The 18,928-nt window shown below is 37.5% G+C and overlaps 1 protein-coding gene across 2 annotated transcripts; it reads left to right on the forward strand.

Annotated features, from left to right (window-relative positions):
* Window positions 1-733: 733 nt before the first annotated feature.
* Window positions 734-18,305, forward strand: LOC110051156 (signal transducer and activator of transcription 5B-like). Of its 2 annotated transcripts, none has more exons than XM_020757147.2 (26): window positions 734-1,085; window positions 2,127-2,226; window positions 3,093-3,179; window positions 4,582-4,671; window positions 5,713-5,832; window positions 6,522-6,609; window positions 7,071-7,126; window positions 7,231-7,323; window positions 7,870-8,018; window positions 8,142-8,193; window positions 9,372-9,478; window positions 9,739-9,807; window positions 9,957-10,022; window positions 10,109-10,153; window positions 10,831-10,873; window positions 10,965-11,018; window positions 11,155-11,271; window positions 11,857-11,949; window positions 12,307-12,445; window positions 13,617-13,672; window positions 13,880-13,974; window positions 14,291-14,427; window positions 14,906-15,058; window positions 15,338-15,398; window positions 15,784-15,835; window positions 16,184-18,305. In XM_020757147.2, exons 1-26 carry the CDS (start codon window positions 946-948, stop codon window positions 16,553-16,555), a joined length of 2,634 nt encoding a protein of 877 aa, XP_020612806.1. In that variant the 5' UTR covers window positions 734-945; the 3' UTR covers window positions 16,556-18,305. The 2 variants fall into 2 exon arrangements, with proteins under 2 accessions (XP_020612806.1, XP_020612808.1); XM_020757149.2 differs by having other exon boundaries at window positions 16,161-16,326.
* Window positions 18,306-18,928: the final 623 nt, after the last annotated feature.

Genomic DNA, 18,928 nt, shown 5'->3' on the forward strand with positions numbered 1-18,928 from the left:
TGATTAGAGTTCAATTCTTGAGTAGTAACGTTGTTTGCCTCATTATTGATGGGTCAGTAAAGGAATAACAAAATCCTAATTTTTTTCCTTGGAGTTTGGCTAGAAAATAGGGCGCATATTCAAAACTCACGACAATGTATGAAAGATACTCTTCTAATTTGTAAGACAACGCTGACCATTCTCCCAACTGTCCACACTGATTTACGGTTTAGGCAGAATTCCAATATTATATTCTCAGAAGAATACTACGATGCCCTAATAATTTGTTTATTTGATGTTTTAAGAATTCTCTATTCTTCCGTTTCTTCTAAGAATGTACTTGAAATAATGGAGTCCTCTGATACTTTCTGGGTTAAAATGCAAATAACTTACTCTTCCGCGTTTTCCCCGATGGTCATGATTCTTAGAATTGAGTATCAACAATTATTTGAAACTTCTGGTTTGAAACGCGTGAACAAAATCTAGATTTAATGTAAGTATGTAAAATGATAAATGTTAAGTATATTTTTTCAAACTCAGCAAAAAGGGTTGGAATAATCTTGTTTGAAACAAATTTCGAGCGAACAGTAATGGCGTGCTGTCTCAACCTCCAATTCATTTCCGGTTTTTCCAGGTTTCCGATGTCACGCAATGATACAGTCCTTTTGTGGCGATTAGTTCCGAAGAGTGTCCGATGCTTGTCTGACCATCCGAAGGCTATGCTCGGACGACTTTTTCCGCCGAAAAAAGGAAGTTGGCCATTTCTCGGAAAGAGGCTCGCGTTTGGCGATATAAACCGAAACCCGTGATGAAATCGATCAGAACTGTTTACCTCTCGTGCCACGAGAACGTACGGACTCACCGTGAAGTGAAGACGATCCTTCGAAGATAGAATTAGTGCTGGCTCGAAATTTCGAAGGATATTTTGAAATAGATTTTTACCTCGGGATCGCGTAGTTTCCAGCCATGTCGTGTTGGGATACATTTCAGAACCTGGAGGGACACCACAAGAATAAAATTCTGACGGAGCTGCAGGCCGCTTTTGGCGGATCAATTGAATTCGAGGCGTCCATTTATTTAATGCAGTGGTTGGAACTTCAACCTTGGTAAGATAAGAAGTACATGATTTGACCGTGGAATTGGTGCTGTTCAATGTGTATAGCTTTGTACTCAGTGATTTGTGCTATATTAAAAAAGAAAAGGAAATCCTCAGCATCCCCCCCCAAGAAAGTAGGGATTAGACTGTACCCCCCATTTTTGTGTCTGTATAGTTTTAATCAGTAGCAAAAGTTTTGCCCGCCGTTTTCATATTTTCCCTTTGTGTTTAAGAACACCTTATGCACAAGGAAGTAACCATAGCTCTTAATAGTTGTTCTCTTTTGTTGTTTTAATTTTCCAGGTATGCATTTGTTCGTTATCTCTCTTGACATACCATGAGTTATGAAGCTTGCAATTTTGTGATCAATAATTGTATTGTTGTAATAGCATTTCCAACTCGGAATGTCTGTTAATTCAACTGCCTTTTATAACAGCATTTTTTAATACTGGCATGAATACCAGGAAGCTATGGTATTCTGCAATCTACCTGAATAGACAGGGGACAGGTTGTCATGTGGATTGCATAAGGAGTTTAATAAGTTTAATCTTATAATGACTTTGTAAAGATTTGTAAAAATGGTTAATGCATCAAAATGTATTCTTATAGTGCAGTGGAAGATTACTAACACTTGAACATGCATAGTGTATTGCATTCCTGGCATGATGAGCCCTTGATTGAACGCTACATGAAAATGTTACATGAATATAATGGAAACGGATAACAGGATAAGATTAAGGATATACATGACTGACTAGGGTGCCATTACGATTTAATGATGTGTCTTATTGTAGGAAGATTATTTTAGTGCTGTACCCACAAAAGGTCTTGTTGACGCTGAACATTTGACTTTTTGTTTTTGTAGAAACTGATGGCATGTACAATTATGTACAGTTTTTAATTATCATTATTATTTTTTTTGCAAAACATTTAATTACAGTACTTACAGTACAGGGTACTTACACTACTTACACTCTTGTGCAATTATGCACAGTTTAATTTTTTTGTATAATAAAGAGTTCTTTTTTCGTGTACTTGTTATTTTTTGCAGGCAGGAGGCAATAAATGTAAATCTTCAGGGAACAAATGTAATCAAAGCCAAGCAGCTAATGGATGCTACAATAGCTCAACTAAATGATCATAAAAAAAAGGTAAGTAAGTCTGTTTGGTAACCTGTAGATACAGTTCTCTCTCACACAGTGGTTTGGCTTTCAACAGAGAATATCTGCGATTTACAACAAAAATGCCAAACCAGTGGCTTTATTTCCAGTACATATATATACCTGTAAAGTGTATCCAACACATGCTGTTGGTTTTACATAACCATGCTATTTTTGAAATACCTTCTCATTGGTGTGTTTTGAAGTGAACATTTCTAGGGCACAGTTAAAGCAGGGCTCATAAAGACTTGGAAACTTTCAGAACTTGAGTTCTGTAAGCTTCTATCACTGTATGATATTGGTTTGGAACATGATTTCCCAAGATGTTGATGGGGTCATAGTAACCATGGCTGATTTGCCTTAGCTGCTGTTTACTGCATTGTGGCTCTCTGAAGTGTAAAAATTGCTATTGGTGTTCATAAATGTCAGGTACATGACTTTTCATAGCTCCTTTTTTGTCAGCAGAACATAGCGAAACCCATGGTGTTAAAATTCAGCAGCTCAAGCTGTTAAAATTCAGCAACAAGAAATTCAAATAAATATTGGTTACAGCAGCTCTACTTCTCTGAGTTTCTTTATGATTGTTCCAAAAGTAGTCTTTGTTCAGGGATGCACTAGTTAACACTGAGCCAGCTCATTAACAATCCCAGTTGGTTTTACTGGCCTTGGCAGCTAGCACCAAAATTTACCTTTGTCTTTGTTTTTTTTTTGTGAAATTTCAGCCAGATTTAATTTCTTTATTTACAACTAGATATAATTCATCACACAAAAGAAATATACACAAAATTCAATAGATCCGTACATTTTGTACAGTAATGTAACTGCGTGCTAACAAAGTTTTTTGCCTATTTTTGTAGCTGGAAGGCTTGGCCTCAATTTCCTTAAATGATTTCCATAATGTGCTGTTAGCAAAAAAAGTACAAGACGTGATACAACAGTTAGAGGTAATTGAAGGCACTTATTTGTTCACCTTTCCCATTGCAGACTATAATTTGCCCGGGGGGGGGGGTACTTTGGGAATTTCTGGGTGGGGATGTGCCCCTGTGACCCTGGAACCCTTAGCCTATACCAGAGCTAGTTCAGCTGAATTTTGCTAACCTATACTAGAGTAAACTCCCCAAATCCCCCCATCTATTGACACTGTTGAGGCCGATTTGCGTAAATTTAAACTGCCGATTTGATTTTTCTATATTTTTGAGTGGCAATTTCTGGTTTCCTTACTCTAGATAAAACCTTCAACCAACCAGTCAGTTTTGTGAAAAATGATACCCTATTCTAGACCCAAACGCTCTGATTTATATACCCTATCCCAGAGTGAACTGCTTGAAAACCATACCTTCACAGCGGCACATACCTATATAGCCCATATATGGCAGTGCCCCCCCCCCCGGAATAATTTGCTTGCCCTCTTGTAGTAAACCCTAATCTTCTGTTTGTCAACTCCTGAATTATCAATCATTTGTCATTCTTACTCTATTTTATACACTGAAAAAAGATGCTCGATTCTGTTTGGTTAACAGTAGTGCAGTTAAATTGTAACACCAGTGTAGCACAAGTGCAAATTGCAACTTAGAAAGATTTCTGAGGTTAGTATGAAAACACTGAAAGTCAGTGCTGACAGTCATCCATGGTGTGTTGAGAGGGGTTGAAGTTTCCCAAGACCATGCAAAGATAGGGGAAGTTAATTAGTCATTTTCTGAACACTTCTGACTTGAAATCTGATGGGTTGTGGTGGTGCGGATCTCCATAATTCACTAACATCTGAATCCTCTGCATAATCAGAGCTTTCTTCTGCATAAAACAGAAAAAGTGTTTCATATTAGTGATAAAGCAGCTGCTTACCCTCCCCACAAGTAAAACTTCCAAAGAGATTGATTATTTTGAAGTTGTTTTCCTCCTAATTATATAAAACAGCAATGAAAACACACCATTTTGTTCATGATGAATTTTTATCCTCCAGGCATTGCAAACCTACTTTAGGGGAAGACCCTGAAAACTAGGTTTTCATCGTCCAATGTAAATTATGTGTGGTTACTAAGTTAACCTGGTTACTAAGAAGGCAATGTTCTACGAAATCTACACATGATTATTTTCATACAGTTTGGAATAAATTACAACTTGAAAATTATTCAGAAACACCTAGCCTTTGAAAAATTTACTTGTGGTTATTTATTCCAAATTGCACTCAAAATCATGTGATTACGTAATACAAATGGCCTCATAATTCTTGCAATGTGTTATTTGTTCAGCATAATTTACAAGTAATCAAATGAATGTGAATTTTACTGGAAAATCAGGCAAGCACAAATTTTTGTATTCATTGACACTCTGATCATGATTTGTTAGGTGAAGTATGGCAGTGATCCAGTCAAACTTGCAGAGTATTTTCATGGAGTTGTGTCCAAGCTGAGAGAATTAGTTCAAAGTGCAACATCTGTAAGTAGATATTGTGACTAGAGTTTGTGTAAGGCCATCCTTGTAAAATGTTCTGTTTCCCATTGCCCAGCGATCCCAGATTTTGTCAGGTAAAAAATGTTACATAACTGATCCATTGCCTGCTCCCAGCAGGTGTTCACATTTTTAGTTTTTTTTCTTATGCCTCTCTTACTGACTTTGACATCTAAACCAGACCAGTGGAAGTGGCTCTGATGAAAAATGGCAGTCACAGGGAAGACACAATCAAAGCTCACACAGAATTACTTGCAATCAAGTAACATATTTCAGGAAATACAGAAAATGAGTACCTTGTTTCTACATGTATCAAGTTATAGAAACAAGAGTGAAAGTTTGGGAGAACGAGGAATGCTGTGGGAACAAGAGCCAACAGGCGAGTGTTTCCACAGCTTTTTTTGAGTTCTCCCAAACCTTCACGAGTGTTTAGAACTATAATTCGATAGAAACACGGAGAGCATGGTTTCTATTTTTTTTTTTAGAAAAACCGTAAAGAAAAAAAATAAAAAGATTCTCATTTCTTGGGCCATCATTATGTCAACAGCTTGTGCTAGTTCTGTGTTTCTATCAAGCTATAGAAACACTGTTTTAAACCAATCAGCATGCATATTTGCTTTGGGTTATTTTGTAATATTCTAATATATCAAATGTATGCTTTTGTAATTAAGATTTGTCAAGATTTCTTTTGACTTCTTTAATTTTTTTGTAGGTCAACTGACCTACATCATGTACACACTGTACTCATTTTTATGAGAGAGATGGAAACAAGACGTGTTATAAGGATGGCTTTTAAGTATAATAATTATTATTGTGACAATTTAATGACTTAGAATTAATTTAAACTGGTGAAAGAAAAGACCTTCCCCGATACATTGGTTAATCAGAAACGTCATATCTTTCTATCTGTAACTGCAATCAAGAGACATGGCACTGGTTCAGGAAAGCTTTAAAACATCAGGAGATTTATGACAATTTTCATAGTTTATAAATGGAAAATGTTATTTTTCTCCTTTTTTGCACCTTAAGATTCCACTAGAAACACTGTCAACTGTGGAAATGGAAGACATGGACACTGAAGAAAATGCTCCCCCTGATCAGTATGCTGTTTTGAAACAACAACTTGAAATACTTGTCAAGGAGAGCCAGGTATATTGTAACTGATGATGTTCTTATTAGTGTGACTCACGATGTGATCATTTGTGATGTGGTTGAGACTTTTTGATTGCATGGTCAACTGCATGGTTACACTTCACCTTTAAAGCATGATGCTTTGCTGTAATTGGTTGGTCTTCAACAGCTATGATTGAAGCAATTCAATCCTCACTGTTTTGGCGAGTTGTTTCCTTCAGCAGTCCACTGTCATATGGATGTCATGTTGCTTGTACTTTCTTGGTCATTGGCATCTATGCTTCTGTAATTTCTATTCCACTATTATGTCCCATATTCTATTTTTAAGAATAATTAGAAGAAACATTTTGCACAGAAGCCAACCAAGACCATGATGTACAATGTAGATGGTGATTTTTGCTGTAAAGTGGCTTCTTTTAACAAATTAATTTAAAATTATTTAAAATGCTTTGGAGGGTGAGGTGGGGGTAACGCTATGTATAATGAACTAGCACCATCATTTCATGCTATGAAAACAGGAGGAATATTATGTAAGCATCAGCCTGATAGATCACCTGGTTGGAATGCAGACTTACATGTAACCTACCCTGTAACCACAAACACTTGTCAAGAAGGCTTGTAAAATGTGCATGTAATATCTTGAAAATTTTGTGATAAATAAGTAAAAACAACAACAGAAAACTGTTCATGAATGCATGATTTTTCAGAAAAATGATGCCCTCCTCAAGGAGATAGAGCAGCTTAAAGAACAATATGTGATCAAGTTCCAGGAAGTGAGCGGGAAAATAGATAAATGTAGGTAGAAAGGGTTTTTTTTGTATCAGTTACTTTTTGTGGATATAATGCAGTTGGTGTCTATGAGAATGATGTGCCTTGTCCTCAATGAAAAGAACAGAAATCTGCAGTTTGATAGAGCAGAACATTTTCCTGGCTTATTGTATAAAGAATTTATTGGAGATGAAGAATTTACCTATATGTATATAAACTTTAAACAATCACAACAGCAATCAAAAGGCCAAAAAACATGACTTCTGTAATATGCTTTTTATGTCTGTTTGTCAAAGACAGGGTTACTGGATTTTAAGTACAAATTATGCTGCAAAATTCAAAGGCAAACAATTTTCAATGTTTAGCATAGACTTTAAAGGTGGTTTTGGGAATACAAATCTTAATGTAATCTTGAGTAAGCTACTGAGTGAGACATATTTCAAGTGTAGTGTGTAGTAAAATGCAGCTTAGTTCAACCTCTTTTACAGATCAAATGGAGGCACAGAAAACAAAAAACTCATCTCAGCTCAGTGAAAATGACAAGGTGAATTTGCATAAGAATCTGATACCGATTTTTGTGTTTCAATTACAAGTGCATTAAGACTGTATCCAAGAATCTAAGTTCTAATAAGTTGTCTCACTGTGCAGAAACAAAGGTTGGACCAAATAAAGCAGGAGACGGAAAAAATGCAGCACGAACTAAGCAAGATGGGAGAAGAGCTGTCAATTGCCAAAAGACTGGTACATGTTCATATTTATGAAAAGATCGACTTATTCTTAAATATGGTGAAAGGGACAGATTTGTGTGGATAGCAGATATGTTTTTGTAACAGCTATCTGCCCAATGGCACAAAAGGTTAAACTTATTTATCGTAGTAACAGAGACATAATTTACAAATCAATTAAATTTTTTGCTTTACATATATTAGGATTATAGCCTTAATGGTTAACCCATTAAACTACTGATCAAATGGTCCTGTTTACAAAGAATTCTTATACATCAAAGTAAAATAATCAATGGCCTGTACATGTATTATGGTTGGTATCTGTTGCCCTGTCTGTCTACACTGATATTTTCTGAGCAATTCCTGAATATTATTTGGGGCCACTACATTTTGGGTACATTAGTTTGAGACTGTTGCTACTTTAGGGATTTACTAAGAACTGTTAAATTTTTCAGTTGAAGAAATAAAAAGAGTTATGATTTTGTTGATATGTTATTTTATAAGAATTGTCACTCTGTCAGTTAGTGCTAATTTCTCCTTCTTCCTTTCTTATCATCTCCAGGGCTTCATTGAATGCCTTTGTACTCACCTAAAAAAATTGTCAGACATAGTCAAAACATGTATTGAAGAAATTGCTGAATGGCGACATTTACAACAGAGGTCGCTTTGTGGCTTTCCATGTCCACCACCTCTTGACAAACTTCAAGAAGTGTATGTACTTTCAAATATTAAGATATTTGCCCTCAATCCTGTCTACTTTTACTCTGTTGTGTGCATAGACTGTACATTATGCCACTAAATTGTTGTCTGTGTTGTTCACTTTACTGTTTATAGTTGTGAAACGCTGGCAGAGCTACTGTGGAAACTATTTCAACAGGCTTCACAGGTCAGTTGTGAGGACCATTCTAAATCTTTATTACATTTTTAAAAATTACTATTTGGTTTATGTTATTTAGTTTTTATGCCAGTGGAATTTGTATTTTGGTTCAATTTACTCATTTATCTGTTGTTGTGTGAACGATTTCAACATTTTGCAAAAATTATACAGACTGGCTTCTCTCCCATCAGGTCTTCCAAGATTAGTGCTAAAAGTTGCAGGGCAACCTGGGTTGGTGTAGGTTGGGGTAAATCATGTCAATTGAATGTAGGTACAGTACTTACACATCTGCCAAAATTAAAGTCAACTAAATACTGATGGGCTTCAGATCTTAAGCACTACTAGGATTGGACAACACTGACTTAGTTTCACCACTTCAGGCTAAATGCTCGAAAAGGTGTAGTCTCGATTACCAGCTACTGTTTGGGAACAGAGCCCAGGAAAGAACATAGATTGCAAATGAGACAGCAACAGAAATCCAGCCTAGTATACGTGCTGTTTGGAAAATTACCGGGAGCTTGAAAGGGGTTATCTTTTATGGGACACATGATACCTTTAAAGGATCTGTAAGCCATAAGTGAAAACTCTGCCTTTCCCTTTTCCAAGAGGGTAACTGAAACTGCTGTTTACTGCCGGGCTTGTAAATAACACGTAAACAGTTAAGTTCATCACCAAACTAACAATAGTATTGGTTTTGCTGCTATAATGCAATGAACCAACTGGACTTAAACCTGCCAATCACAGCCCACAGAAGTGACCTTCTGTTTCATGATGAAACCTTCTGCTCAGATGATAGATTGATGGCAGAAAAATGTGGCCTTGATTGATCAGGGTCCGATTGCTTTTGGAAGGCAATGATCTTGGCATTTGTTTGTCTATCTGACTACATGTTTCTGCAAGCATTAAGTTTCTATCAAAGATGACAGAAATTCAGTGCTGACTGAACTATCTGATTGTCTTACAAGTGGTTGACCTCTTTAATCTTAACGTTTTGATAAAACTCAAAATTTGACAGGGACGGATCTACGAAGTCAGAAAAAGCGGGCATCTGTGAGCCATACGTTCAAATTTAGCTAGTAAGACATTTGCCATTTTACTGATACACAGTTATACCTGTGCGTAGTACTCAATGTTTTAGAGTCCGACTAAAGGGATTGATGCATTGAATTTGTGTCCTTTCATCACAGCTTGACAACCTTTTCCACCAAGCATTCCAAGGTAATGAAATAGAACTTAAGCGCATGGATAATGTCAAAACGTCTGCAAGAAACCTTATGAGGCTATTTTTAAACAGGTAAGTTCTAGTTAGGTGTAGATTTTGAATTTAAAGATTGGAAAAAGAAGCGTTTGGTGTATTTCATCAAAGATTCAAGGATGTGTTTCAGCTGTTATGGCAGTAAGAACCTTTTATTTTATGTCGCGATCTTCTCTTTGGTAATATTGCAGCATTAATGAAAGACCAGGAGGATTCATTTTAGTAATCAAAGGGTTACAATTTAAATGATGCAAAAATGTAGTTGAATGATAGTTTAACCGGGTTTGTTTGTTTTGTAGGACATTTATCATAGAAAAACAACCTCCACAAGTCTTGAAGATACAAACAAAGTTTGGAGTTGCTGTTCGGTATGGGAATAATATATTAATATAAATAAGATTACTAAATAAGCTAATTTGTATGTGTTGCAAGTTTTCCTGGACTTTTTGTGTTGTTTTGTTGTTGTTTTTTTCATCTTCATGTTAACCAAGTAATTCCAACATTCATTTGTGTATAGGCACCTTCTTGGTGACAAGCTTAACGTCCAAATCCACCCGCCTGAAGTCACGTGTTCTCTGATCTCGTAAGTACTTCTGATCTCTACACTCTACAGAATATTTTCCTTTTAGAATCTCATGTCTGTCATGCGGTTAATTTTTTTGTTTTTAGCGAAAAACAAGCCCAAGGTCTTCACACTGGGAATCGCTCTAAAAGGTAAGAACTTGAGACAACTTTGCTGGTCGTATTTACCTCTGCTAGGGACGAACAATGCCTCTTAGACGTACATGTTCATAAATATGGAGAGAAAATTAGGAGCAATACTGAACGTCAAACAAACTTCGTTATCATAAGGCCGAATTTATACTAGGGAGGAATTAGCTGTCTTAGACAGGTAATTCGTCTGCCTGGGACGGATAAATCGTCTAAGAAAAAATCCGGTGTTTAGACGAGTTGGGTGACCTAATTCGTCTTCCATTGATTTGTCTGTCAGACGAATCTGTTGAGGATGAGTTTGGCCCCATAACTAGTCTAAACATCGGTCTTGTTGTACCTAGTAGATTTATTTGAGATAAAGCACCAAGCATTAATTGGAAAAAAAGTTGTTAATTAAAGGAGTTACGGTTCATGCGTTTCAAAAGTTTAGCCTAAATTTTTTAAGTTCGTTTTTGGTAATCCGCGTTAATCTTCTTTATCCTTAACCATCCTTGTTCCTTTATGGTTTATTATTATCTCTTTGATGCTTTGCTATATAAGTTAACTACTATTTTCAGGTTTCCGTCAATTTAAAGGTAATTCTCTATGTGGCCAAAATAACTCGTAATACCGTGATTGAGCTCCTTTAAATTCTACATCTATTGACTGCTTTCAAAATGTTTTTTTTTTTAACGCAGCACTGCGCCATCAAATAACAATCCTGTGCTAAACAGTAAAAAGGTGAGTGTATTTGTCTACCTTATGTTAAATGCCCGTGGATTTTTTTTCCTTTTCTCATGTAAATAACAACTTTATTTTCTCTTTCTTTTAGGCGCTGGAATTCAATCAAGTAACAGGCAAACTCATAGGCGAGTTCAAGAACTTGGTAAGAGCGAAACTACACCCGATTCTGTAGAACTTCTTTTACATGGAATCTCGACTTTCGATTAGTGACTGTAACGTAGCCTTTGTTCGGTGGTCATCTAGCTAAGGTAACGTGTTATCTTTTCTTTGTCGTGCAGTCGCTGACCAAGGCCACGAGACAGGGCGGTAAAAACAAGGAAGTGGTGACGGAGGAAAAGTCTTCGTTACTTTTCACGACACAGATTAATTTAGGAAAGGAACAGTTTAATATTTCGGTATGTGGACTACGTAACAACGGCAGGTTTTAGAAGTGTGGCTGATTTAAATTCTTGACTTGAATTCCCCTGGCAACCATGTATTGTCAGTCGTCGTCTCAGTATAGTCTAGTATGGAGTTTTTCTCGCAATTTTCAGCCTCATTCAGTATACTGTATCTCTGCAGTTTGGTTTTATGTAGTATTCTCGAAATAATTTAGTTCTGAAGTTAATTTTGAGTGCTAAAAATATTCGCCTGACTCGATAGCAATCGAAGATTGTGGTTTTTACGATTTATGACATCATTACATATGCCATTTGAACTCATAATCGACACATGAATGTCTCACGGATAATAATGCTTGTTGAAATAATGCCTTCCCCAGTCCCACGAACATTCAAAAGTCCAATCCATATAGGTTTAAGGAATTTTTCTTGTAACTTCCTAAGTTTAGGTGGAAGTTCTCAAAGATAATATTATTGCACCTGTCTCTCCTAAAATACCACTACCAAATTTATTTTTTTCAGAAGTTTCTTACAGATGCTTAACATTGTATCGAGGATAGTCCATAACTAATATCAATGGTTTATTATTGTGATCCGTAGGTAATGTCGGTGCCTGTGGTTGTTACAGTTCATGGAAATCAACAGTGTGAAGCCGAAGCTACCGTTTTCTGGGACAACGCATTTGCCGAAAAGGTTCGGGGCTTCTTCCGGATATTCTGAAATGAAAATAGCTCGTATTTTATATTTGTTATAGTTATATTATCAGAAGTATACATGTCGAGTATTTTGTGAGTGCAGATTAATGCTTTGTAGGCAAGTTGCGTCAGATGTAACTGGATATTCGCGTACTTTCATTGTGTGAAGTTTTGATTAGTTCCCACCCCCTAAATTAAAGAACTTATTAGCCAAACATCGTTGTAAACCGCTCTTGTCCTTTTGCTTTATCCATCGTTCTAGAGAATCCAAAACGTAATATTTTTAAGTAAGTCATATCTTAACATCAGTAGATAAGAATTTCCCAGAGTTAAAACAATTTTGTTCTGTCTTTAGGAAAGAAAATTGTTCGATGTCCCGGATCAAGTCGAATGGTCACGTGTTGCTGAGGCTCTCAATAAACGTTGGGTTCTCAATAATGAGGGTGAACTCAGTCCCGAAAGCATGGCTTTCTTAGGAACAAAACTCTTTCCAGGTAGAACTCCTGTTGTGTTACGCTGTAGAGTCTGCTGTTGCTTATTTTGTTTTTCTTTCTTTTGACTAGAGAAGTGAACGTTTCGCCCACGCCAAGATCTTTTAGCGGAGCTCCTTTCGGGGCGCGCGAGCGGAGCCCCATAACTTAGAAAATTTGATAACCCATCGATCTAAAAGATTTGGGTTGTCACGTGACTGTCCGTACGTACGTCCATAAGTACGTCCGTCCGTACGCCAATACCATGAAAAATAAGAGAGTAGCACCATTACCATAGCTATATCTTTGATTTTGGGTATCCGTGTAATGGTTAATTGACAGCTGTCAAAACAAGCTATCCGCTGACCAGTATCACGTATCGTGGGCTCAGGTTTAGAGCTCATTGAGGGTGCGTGTGTTTTTGAACTTGACCTCTAACCAGGGACTGGTTTTTCCATTGGATCGCAGGCTCAAGCCAAGTTATTACTTTGGGGGAGAAGGAGGGAGTACGTGCAAAGACAAAATTTCGGCGCAAATTTACCTCTGGCGCGTTTTTGACTTTTCTTCCGACATATTCCTTGTGCAATCGTCTCGTCAGTTTGTTAGAATTTAACTGGGAAAAAAAAAAAACGAAACCACACGCTGAACAATTGCATGCTCACAATTGGTCAGTTTTTGAGTTTCTGATCCAAGCAAAACAAATCCTCTTTTTTCTATATATCTAATTAGTTGTTTTGGTGTGTAGTATCGCTGTATATTTTTACGAGTTTTGCCGTATTTTGACGAGCCCGTAGGGCGAGTCAAAATACAAACAACGAGTAAAAATATAAAGCGATACTACACACCAGAACATCTAATAAGAGATTTATTATTCAACTACTGTAGTCAATAAATGTATCAATGAAAAGAGGGAGAGTGTGACAGTTTTCCGTACGCGCGCCAACCTGTACGACAAACAGGTTTTCTACTGTACAAATAACTACAATATCGCTGTATATTTGTACTGTTATTTGGACGGTATTCGCTGCAGTTGGATAATAAGGTGAGTTATTGCAATCAGGAGCTCCGCTTTTAGGCTTGGCTAAATCTATATATTAGTTTCCTTGAAACTATCGAGAACACTGCTTCAGAAGCGAGATATTCAGTGATTGTGTTTTGATAACCATTCGAATTATCGTGTTTTCTTCTTTTCAAGGAAAACTCGAGGGAGGTAGGGACAACGCCATGGTGACGAGACAAATGTTTTATAAGGTACGTTATATAAACCTCGTGTTTCACTCATGTAATGCATTTCATATAAGTCGTGTAACTTGTAGTTTTGTTTTGGGTCCAGTTAATAATTCCACATTCTGTTATGGTTTACGGATTTGTTCTGAACTCCATGTACGATGTAACCCTAGACGGTTTGCTTTGTCTACGTTAAGGATAGACTTCAATATTATTTGCATCTCACATTAGGATCATGTGGATAAGCGGTCATTTTCTTTTTGGAAATGGTTTTTTGGTGCGCTGGATGTAGTTTCAAGGCGGTTACTGGATGAGTGGAAAGACGGGTAGGTTAATAATAACAATATAGTTGTCATTCAAATATTGAGGTATTTGGCAACATACGACGCGAAATTAGAAGTTACCGCCACTCCGTGTTGTAGCTAGACTCAGAGCCTCTCTACTCTAAGGCGTTTACACCTTCCACACTAATTTGATCGAAAACGCATACGTATGAAGTCTAGAGTGGAGACAAGGAGCCCTGAGTATCGTTTGAGTGTGAACAGCGCAGGCACATTGAATCTACATTGCAAACCTGCGAAGTACTTATTTAATCATAAATGCACGACAGAAGGTCAATCACTCTATTGGTTGTATTTGTAGACGCGTGGCTGGCTTTTTGAGCAAGAATGCCGCGCATGATATGCTAAGCGGGTGTAATCCTGGCACATTCCTGTTGAGGTTCAGTGAAGGTGAAGTGGGTGGTGTCAGCGTCGCCTATGTTTCGTTCACTGATGGTGGTAAGTGATACTAAGTGTTACTAAGTGATACTGCTGTGACAGTTGTTTTCGTAAAAACAAGCAACCTTCCTGCCATAAAAGGAAATAATAATCAAAATTCAATGTTGAACTCATGAAATGTTAAGTGGAGACGTTCTAGAACGGCCAGCAACCCTTTTTAATTATCGTGTAAAAATATTCACAATTTTTCTTGAATGTTTTACCTTCCTTATGTTCGCCTATGTTACTCTTAGTCATTCAACATGGTGAAATAGCAATTATTGCCGCTATGTCATACAGTATCACTCCAAATTTAGTTGGATAATCACTAGAATTTCTAAAAAATTGCAGAAAATGTGCTTTTTAAAGGGTTTTGATGGGAGGACGGTAGAGGGTATTGAAGAGATGTCACGACTCTAATTATCCAGAGAGAGGAACGCACACCAGAGCTTCAAACCAACAGCTGTTTTTGTTTATTTGTTTGTTTGTTTTTTTTCAGGTCCCTGTGAAGTGTATGATGTAGCTCCATGGACGAACGCGCACTTACAAATGCGAAAGTTTTCTGATCGCCTTAAAGACTTAGAGGAACTCGTTTATCTCTACCCACACATCGACAAGAACGACGCCTTTGGCCAATACTATACGAATGATGGTAAGGACCCTGTATACAGTGCTCATAATCCTATAATATAATAAGGTACAAGATACAAGCTACAAGCGGGTGAGGATGGGGGAGGGGGGGACCATTACTGGCGTCTTAAAATTTTCGTGTTTTATTTTATTTTTATTTTCGTAATTTTTATGGAGTAAACAAACAATTATTTCTCTGGAAACTCTTGTGAGCCCTTGCTTGATTACTATTTGCATTTAGTCAACATGTTGTGATTAATCCTTGCAAGTAGAATCCTCTTCATTAACTTATTTTTTGTAGAAAACGCAGCTGCTGAAAATACAGAATATCAACAAGCTTTCCTGGCGGTCAGGCTAGCGGGGTGAGAATTAATTAACAGTGAACAGATATTGACTTATCCACTTTACGGTCATCAGTGTCTAGGAGTTAAATGCATTGTATTTATTTGCATCTCCCATCAACTGTAAGCATTTACTGGGACCGAATTGTTAATTTTAAACGTCATCTTTCTTGGTTAGTCTGCTGGTTTTGAAAAAAAAAAAAACCCTTATCGATATTTAACGATCATCGCGGTTCTTTCTGGCAACCATACGTATCTGGGCTGTCTCTATACCATCTGCAATCAGACTAGTTGTGCCACTTGCTTAAAATTGAAATCGATACAAAATGTGAAAGCCGTTTGTGCAAAGGAAGTGGTGGCTTTTCTTGTGATTATTTTTTCTAACCTGTACTTATTTTATTCTTAGTAAACAAGGCGGCAAGAGTCCGATGTATCAGGCTGGAAAGGATGGGTCCATGGTAAGTGTCTTTTGATGTGTTTCAGTTTGATGTTAGTGAAGTCGCTTGTTTGTATCAGTTAACCGATTACATTGAAGCTTCTCACTAAGCCGGGCCTGAGTAGAAATCCAGGACAGCAATTTATCTGACTGAATCGTGATGGAATTTAAGGGAAACGTACAGACAGAAGTTATTCTTATTTTGTCGTGTGATTATAACGAAGTGTGTCAGCTGAGTATTCACTTGCGTTCTCACGAGCAATGTCTTAAGGGCTTAGTGTCCTCTTGGAAACCATATATTTCAAACATATCTAAGTAGTATTGTCTTCCTTGTCTAATGGTCGTAGTAATCTCTTTTTTGGTTGCCTAGGAAACTCTGTCATCAAATTCGTTTCCACTTAGCGGTTTTCCAGATATGCCATATGGCCTGTACCCTGGAGGCTCTCCTGCTTCACCAGCATCACCCCAGTCGGTTGCCAGCTCCACCTTCCTAGATGGTACAGAACTCGGTTTGGCAAACCAAGAAATTGTGGGAGACTACGGACAAATGGCGTCTGAGCTGGCTTTGAGTCAAGTGTTTCTTAGCGGCCTTCAAGGCGGACCGGTCGGTGGCCAGCTCGGTGGCCAGCTCGGTGGCCAGCTCGGTGGGCCTGCAAGCTACATGGCTGCGATGGCAGCCGCCATGGGTGATGACTTTGCAGATCTCTTACTTAATGAAACTAATCCTGCGCAGCCGCAGTAGAGGCTAGTTACGAACCTTGGAGACCGTCGAGGAAAGGAACTACTGTTTGTTGATGAGTACCTGTAAACGTGGCTTGCTTTGCTTTCGTAATGCAGTAGGAAAATAATTATTGATCTACATGACGACTCTCACAGTAGTTCCATAGTGTGATAGACTTGGTTCACATTGCAAACAGAGCTTGTTTCCTCGACTAAGAGAACAAATGTTTTCAAACATTTTAATGTTTTCTCTTGCGATTATTTGCCAAAGCGCAAAGCGCATTTTGTCGATGATATAGCTAGGTGTTGAAGCACAACAGTTGCTTTACAAATTATTCCCCCGATTCATTTGGTCTTGCTTAGTTTGTCCGCTTACCAGGGAAACAGAGATGTTATGTTATCACCTGGCACTAAATGTGGTGGGAACCAGAATCAGGGGAGTTTAAAGGAGCTGAACTGTGCCTCCATTTGGCTGAACACAAAGTATCGTTCCTGAGGTTTTTAATTGGAGTTCGATCTTTGTAAGAGTCGAGCTAAAGTGGCGGGTGTGGTTACGTAGTACGAGGGTTGCAGATGTGAAAGACACAGTTACTAATTTTGTTTCTCCCTCGACATTCTGTTGCCTTGGACTCCTCGACGAGTCCTTTATAAAGTATTACGTTTTCTCGCTTGGGATGGATTATGATGAGTCACTGGAGAATCTGAAGAATTTCAAGATTATGTCTCACATGTTTAGTAGGTATTTATTTAGCGTAATGTCGAGGAGCTTGAACGTGTTAGCAAGTGCTGACTTTTTAGTGGACTTCACGGTTCTTGCTGCCATGCAGTGAATTATCAAACAAGAAGGGTCTTATTATCAAACAAGAAGGTCCAGTGTAAGTATAAGATTATGTTGCAATTGTTGTATAATTTTCCAGTGAGATATAGAGAATGCAAAACGGTTAAAAATCATTCGCTTTGTCAGTTAAACGTAATAGATGAGATACTAAGTTAACCACGACAACAAGCTTAAGGTGAAATAATTCACCAGAGTAATATAATCATATATATTAAATCAAAACTGAAGTCAATGGCAGTTTAAAAACGTTTTACAGTTCGGTTTTTACGTAAGGTTGAGATTTCTTAAACGTTTTAATACATGTAGGTAAATTGCATCTTAATAAAAGGGTAAATACTTTGTTTTTCTCCAAGGTTCGTAAACTACCTCTTATTATCTCCTGCATTAGTGAGCAATAGTTACATGCTAATTTAACTTCGAGGCAAAGGTTTCACACAGCTCATATGCGTTATTTTCTGTTAACGATAGTTGGTTGTTGGAGTTTCCTAGTAATGACAGAGGTTAAAGGTATACAGTATCTTGTAAATTTTAAAGTATACAGTATTTTATCTAGATGTTTTGCTACACTGCTTAGTAGATAATCAGTCGCAAAGAAAGTTGTAGGACGAACACCATTTTTCGGCACCGTTTACCGTGAAAGGGTTCAGTGTCGAGGATCGTAGATTAGTGAACCTATCGTTACTGAAATAAGTGTGGGAAAGTTAAGATAATCGTAGGCTTTTTATGTAGATAATGTTTTCTTTTCTAGTAAATTGCTCAAAATGTACAAAGTTTCGAATGAAATCATTAGATACGGCTCTTGAACATCTTTATATAATTTGAGTAACAATTATCTGTAAAATAATTTTCTTTATCATCAGGGAAGTACATGTAGTGGAACGTTTGAGAACGTGGAAGGTAAAGGCGATATTAAACAGAACGTGTTTAAGCCTCAGTGTGGTCTTTCTCATTACCAATAGCATTAGAGATCGGCCCATCGTACTGAAGGAAGTGTGTCCCATCCCTTCATCTTCGTTTGAGATCAAAACTGAGTCAACCATCCTGATTAAATTAAGAGAATCCCGTTTGTGTGGCAGGGGTAAGTCTGATGTCAAAGCAGCTTATATCATGCACTTCACGTGCGTAAAATGATTGCGGATTTCTGAGGTTTTTGTAACATTTTTGTAATTGAAAATGTCAGTGCGAAGCGGGAAGCAACCTAAACAGTCATAAACAGATGCCATCTGGATTACCGGAAGAAAAAATAAGGGGTGGGGCCCAGTAGTGCTTTGTAAACTTTCCAAAGCCATCTGAGCAGCCTCCGACGAGAAGTTTTCAGTCCTATTTAAATATCTCGATTTTTATAGTGTCCCCAGTTACATAGAGAGATTTATCTTTTCTTTATTTAATTCAGCTTTGTTCAAAAAACGAATTGTAATAGGAATCTGCCAGTATTCTTTCGGGTAAATCCATAAAAACGTACATAGTAACGTTTGCCTGAGCCGAAAGTCCTGGAAAAAGGCTACTGGTCCTGGAAAGTTATGGAAATCTGTTAAACTCAAATAAGAAATTTGAAAT

This window comes from Orbicella faveolata, unplaced genomic scaffold (assembly GCF_042242905.1).
Source record: "Orbicella faveolata isolate gen_17 unplaced genomic scaffold, um_ofav_v1 contig_13, whole genome shotgun sequence".
In the NCBI taxonomy this organism is placed as follows: Eukaryota; Metazoa; Cnidaria; class Anthozoa; order Scleractinia; family Merulinidae; genus Orbicella; species Orbicella faveolata.

Coding starts and splice junctions, on each gene's coding strand:
- LOC110051156 (XM_020757147.2), top strand. CDS start 946: ATGTCGTGTTGGGATACATTTCAGAACCTGGAGGGACACCACAAGAAT. Junction 11,019..11,154: donor TAGGCGAGTTCAAGAACTTG/GTAAGAGCGAAA, acceptor TTTGTCGTGCAG/TCGCTGACCAAGGCCACGAG. Junction 12,446..13,616: donor AGGAACAAAACTCTTTCCAG/GTAGAACTCCTG, acceptor CTTCTTTTCAAG/GAAAACTCGAGGGAGGTAGG.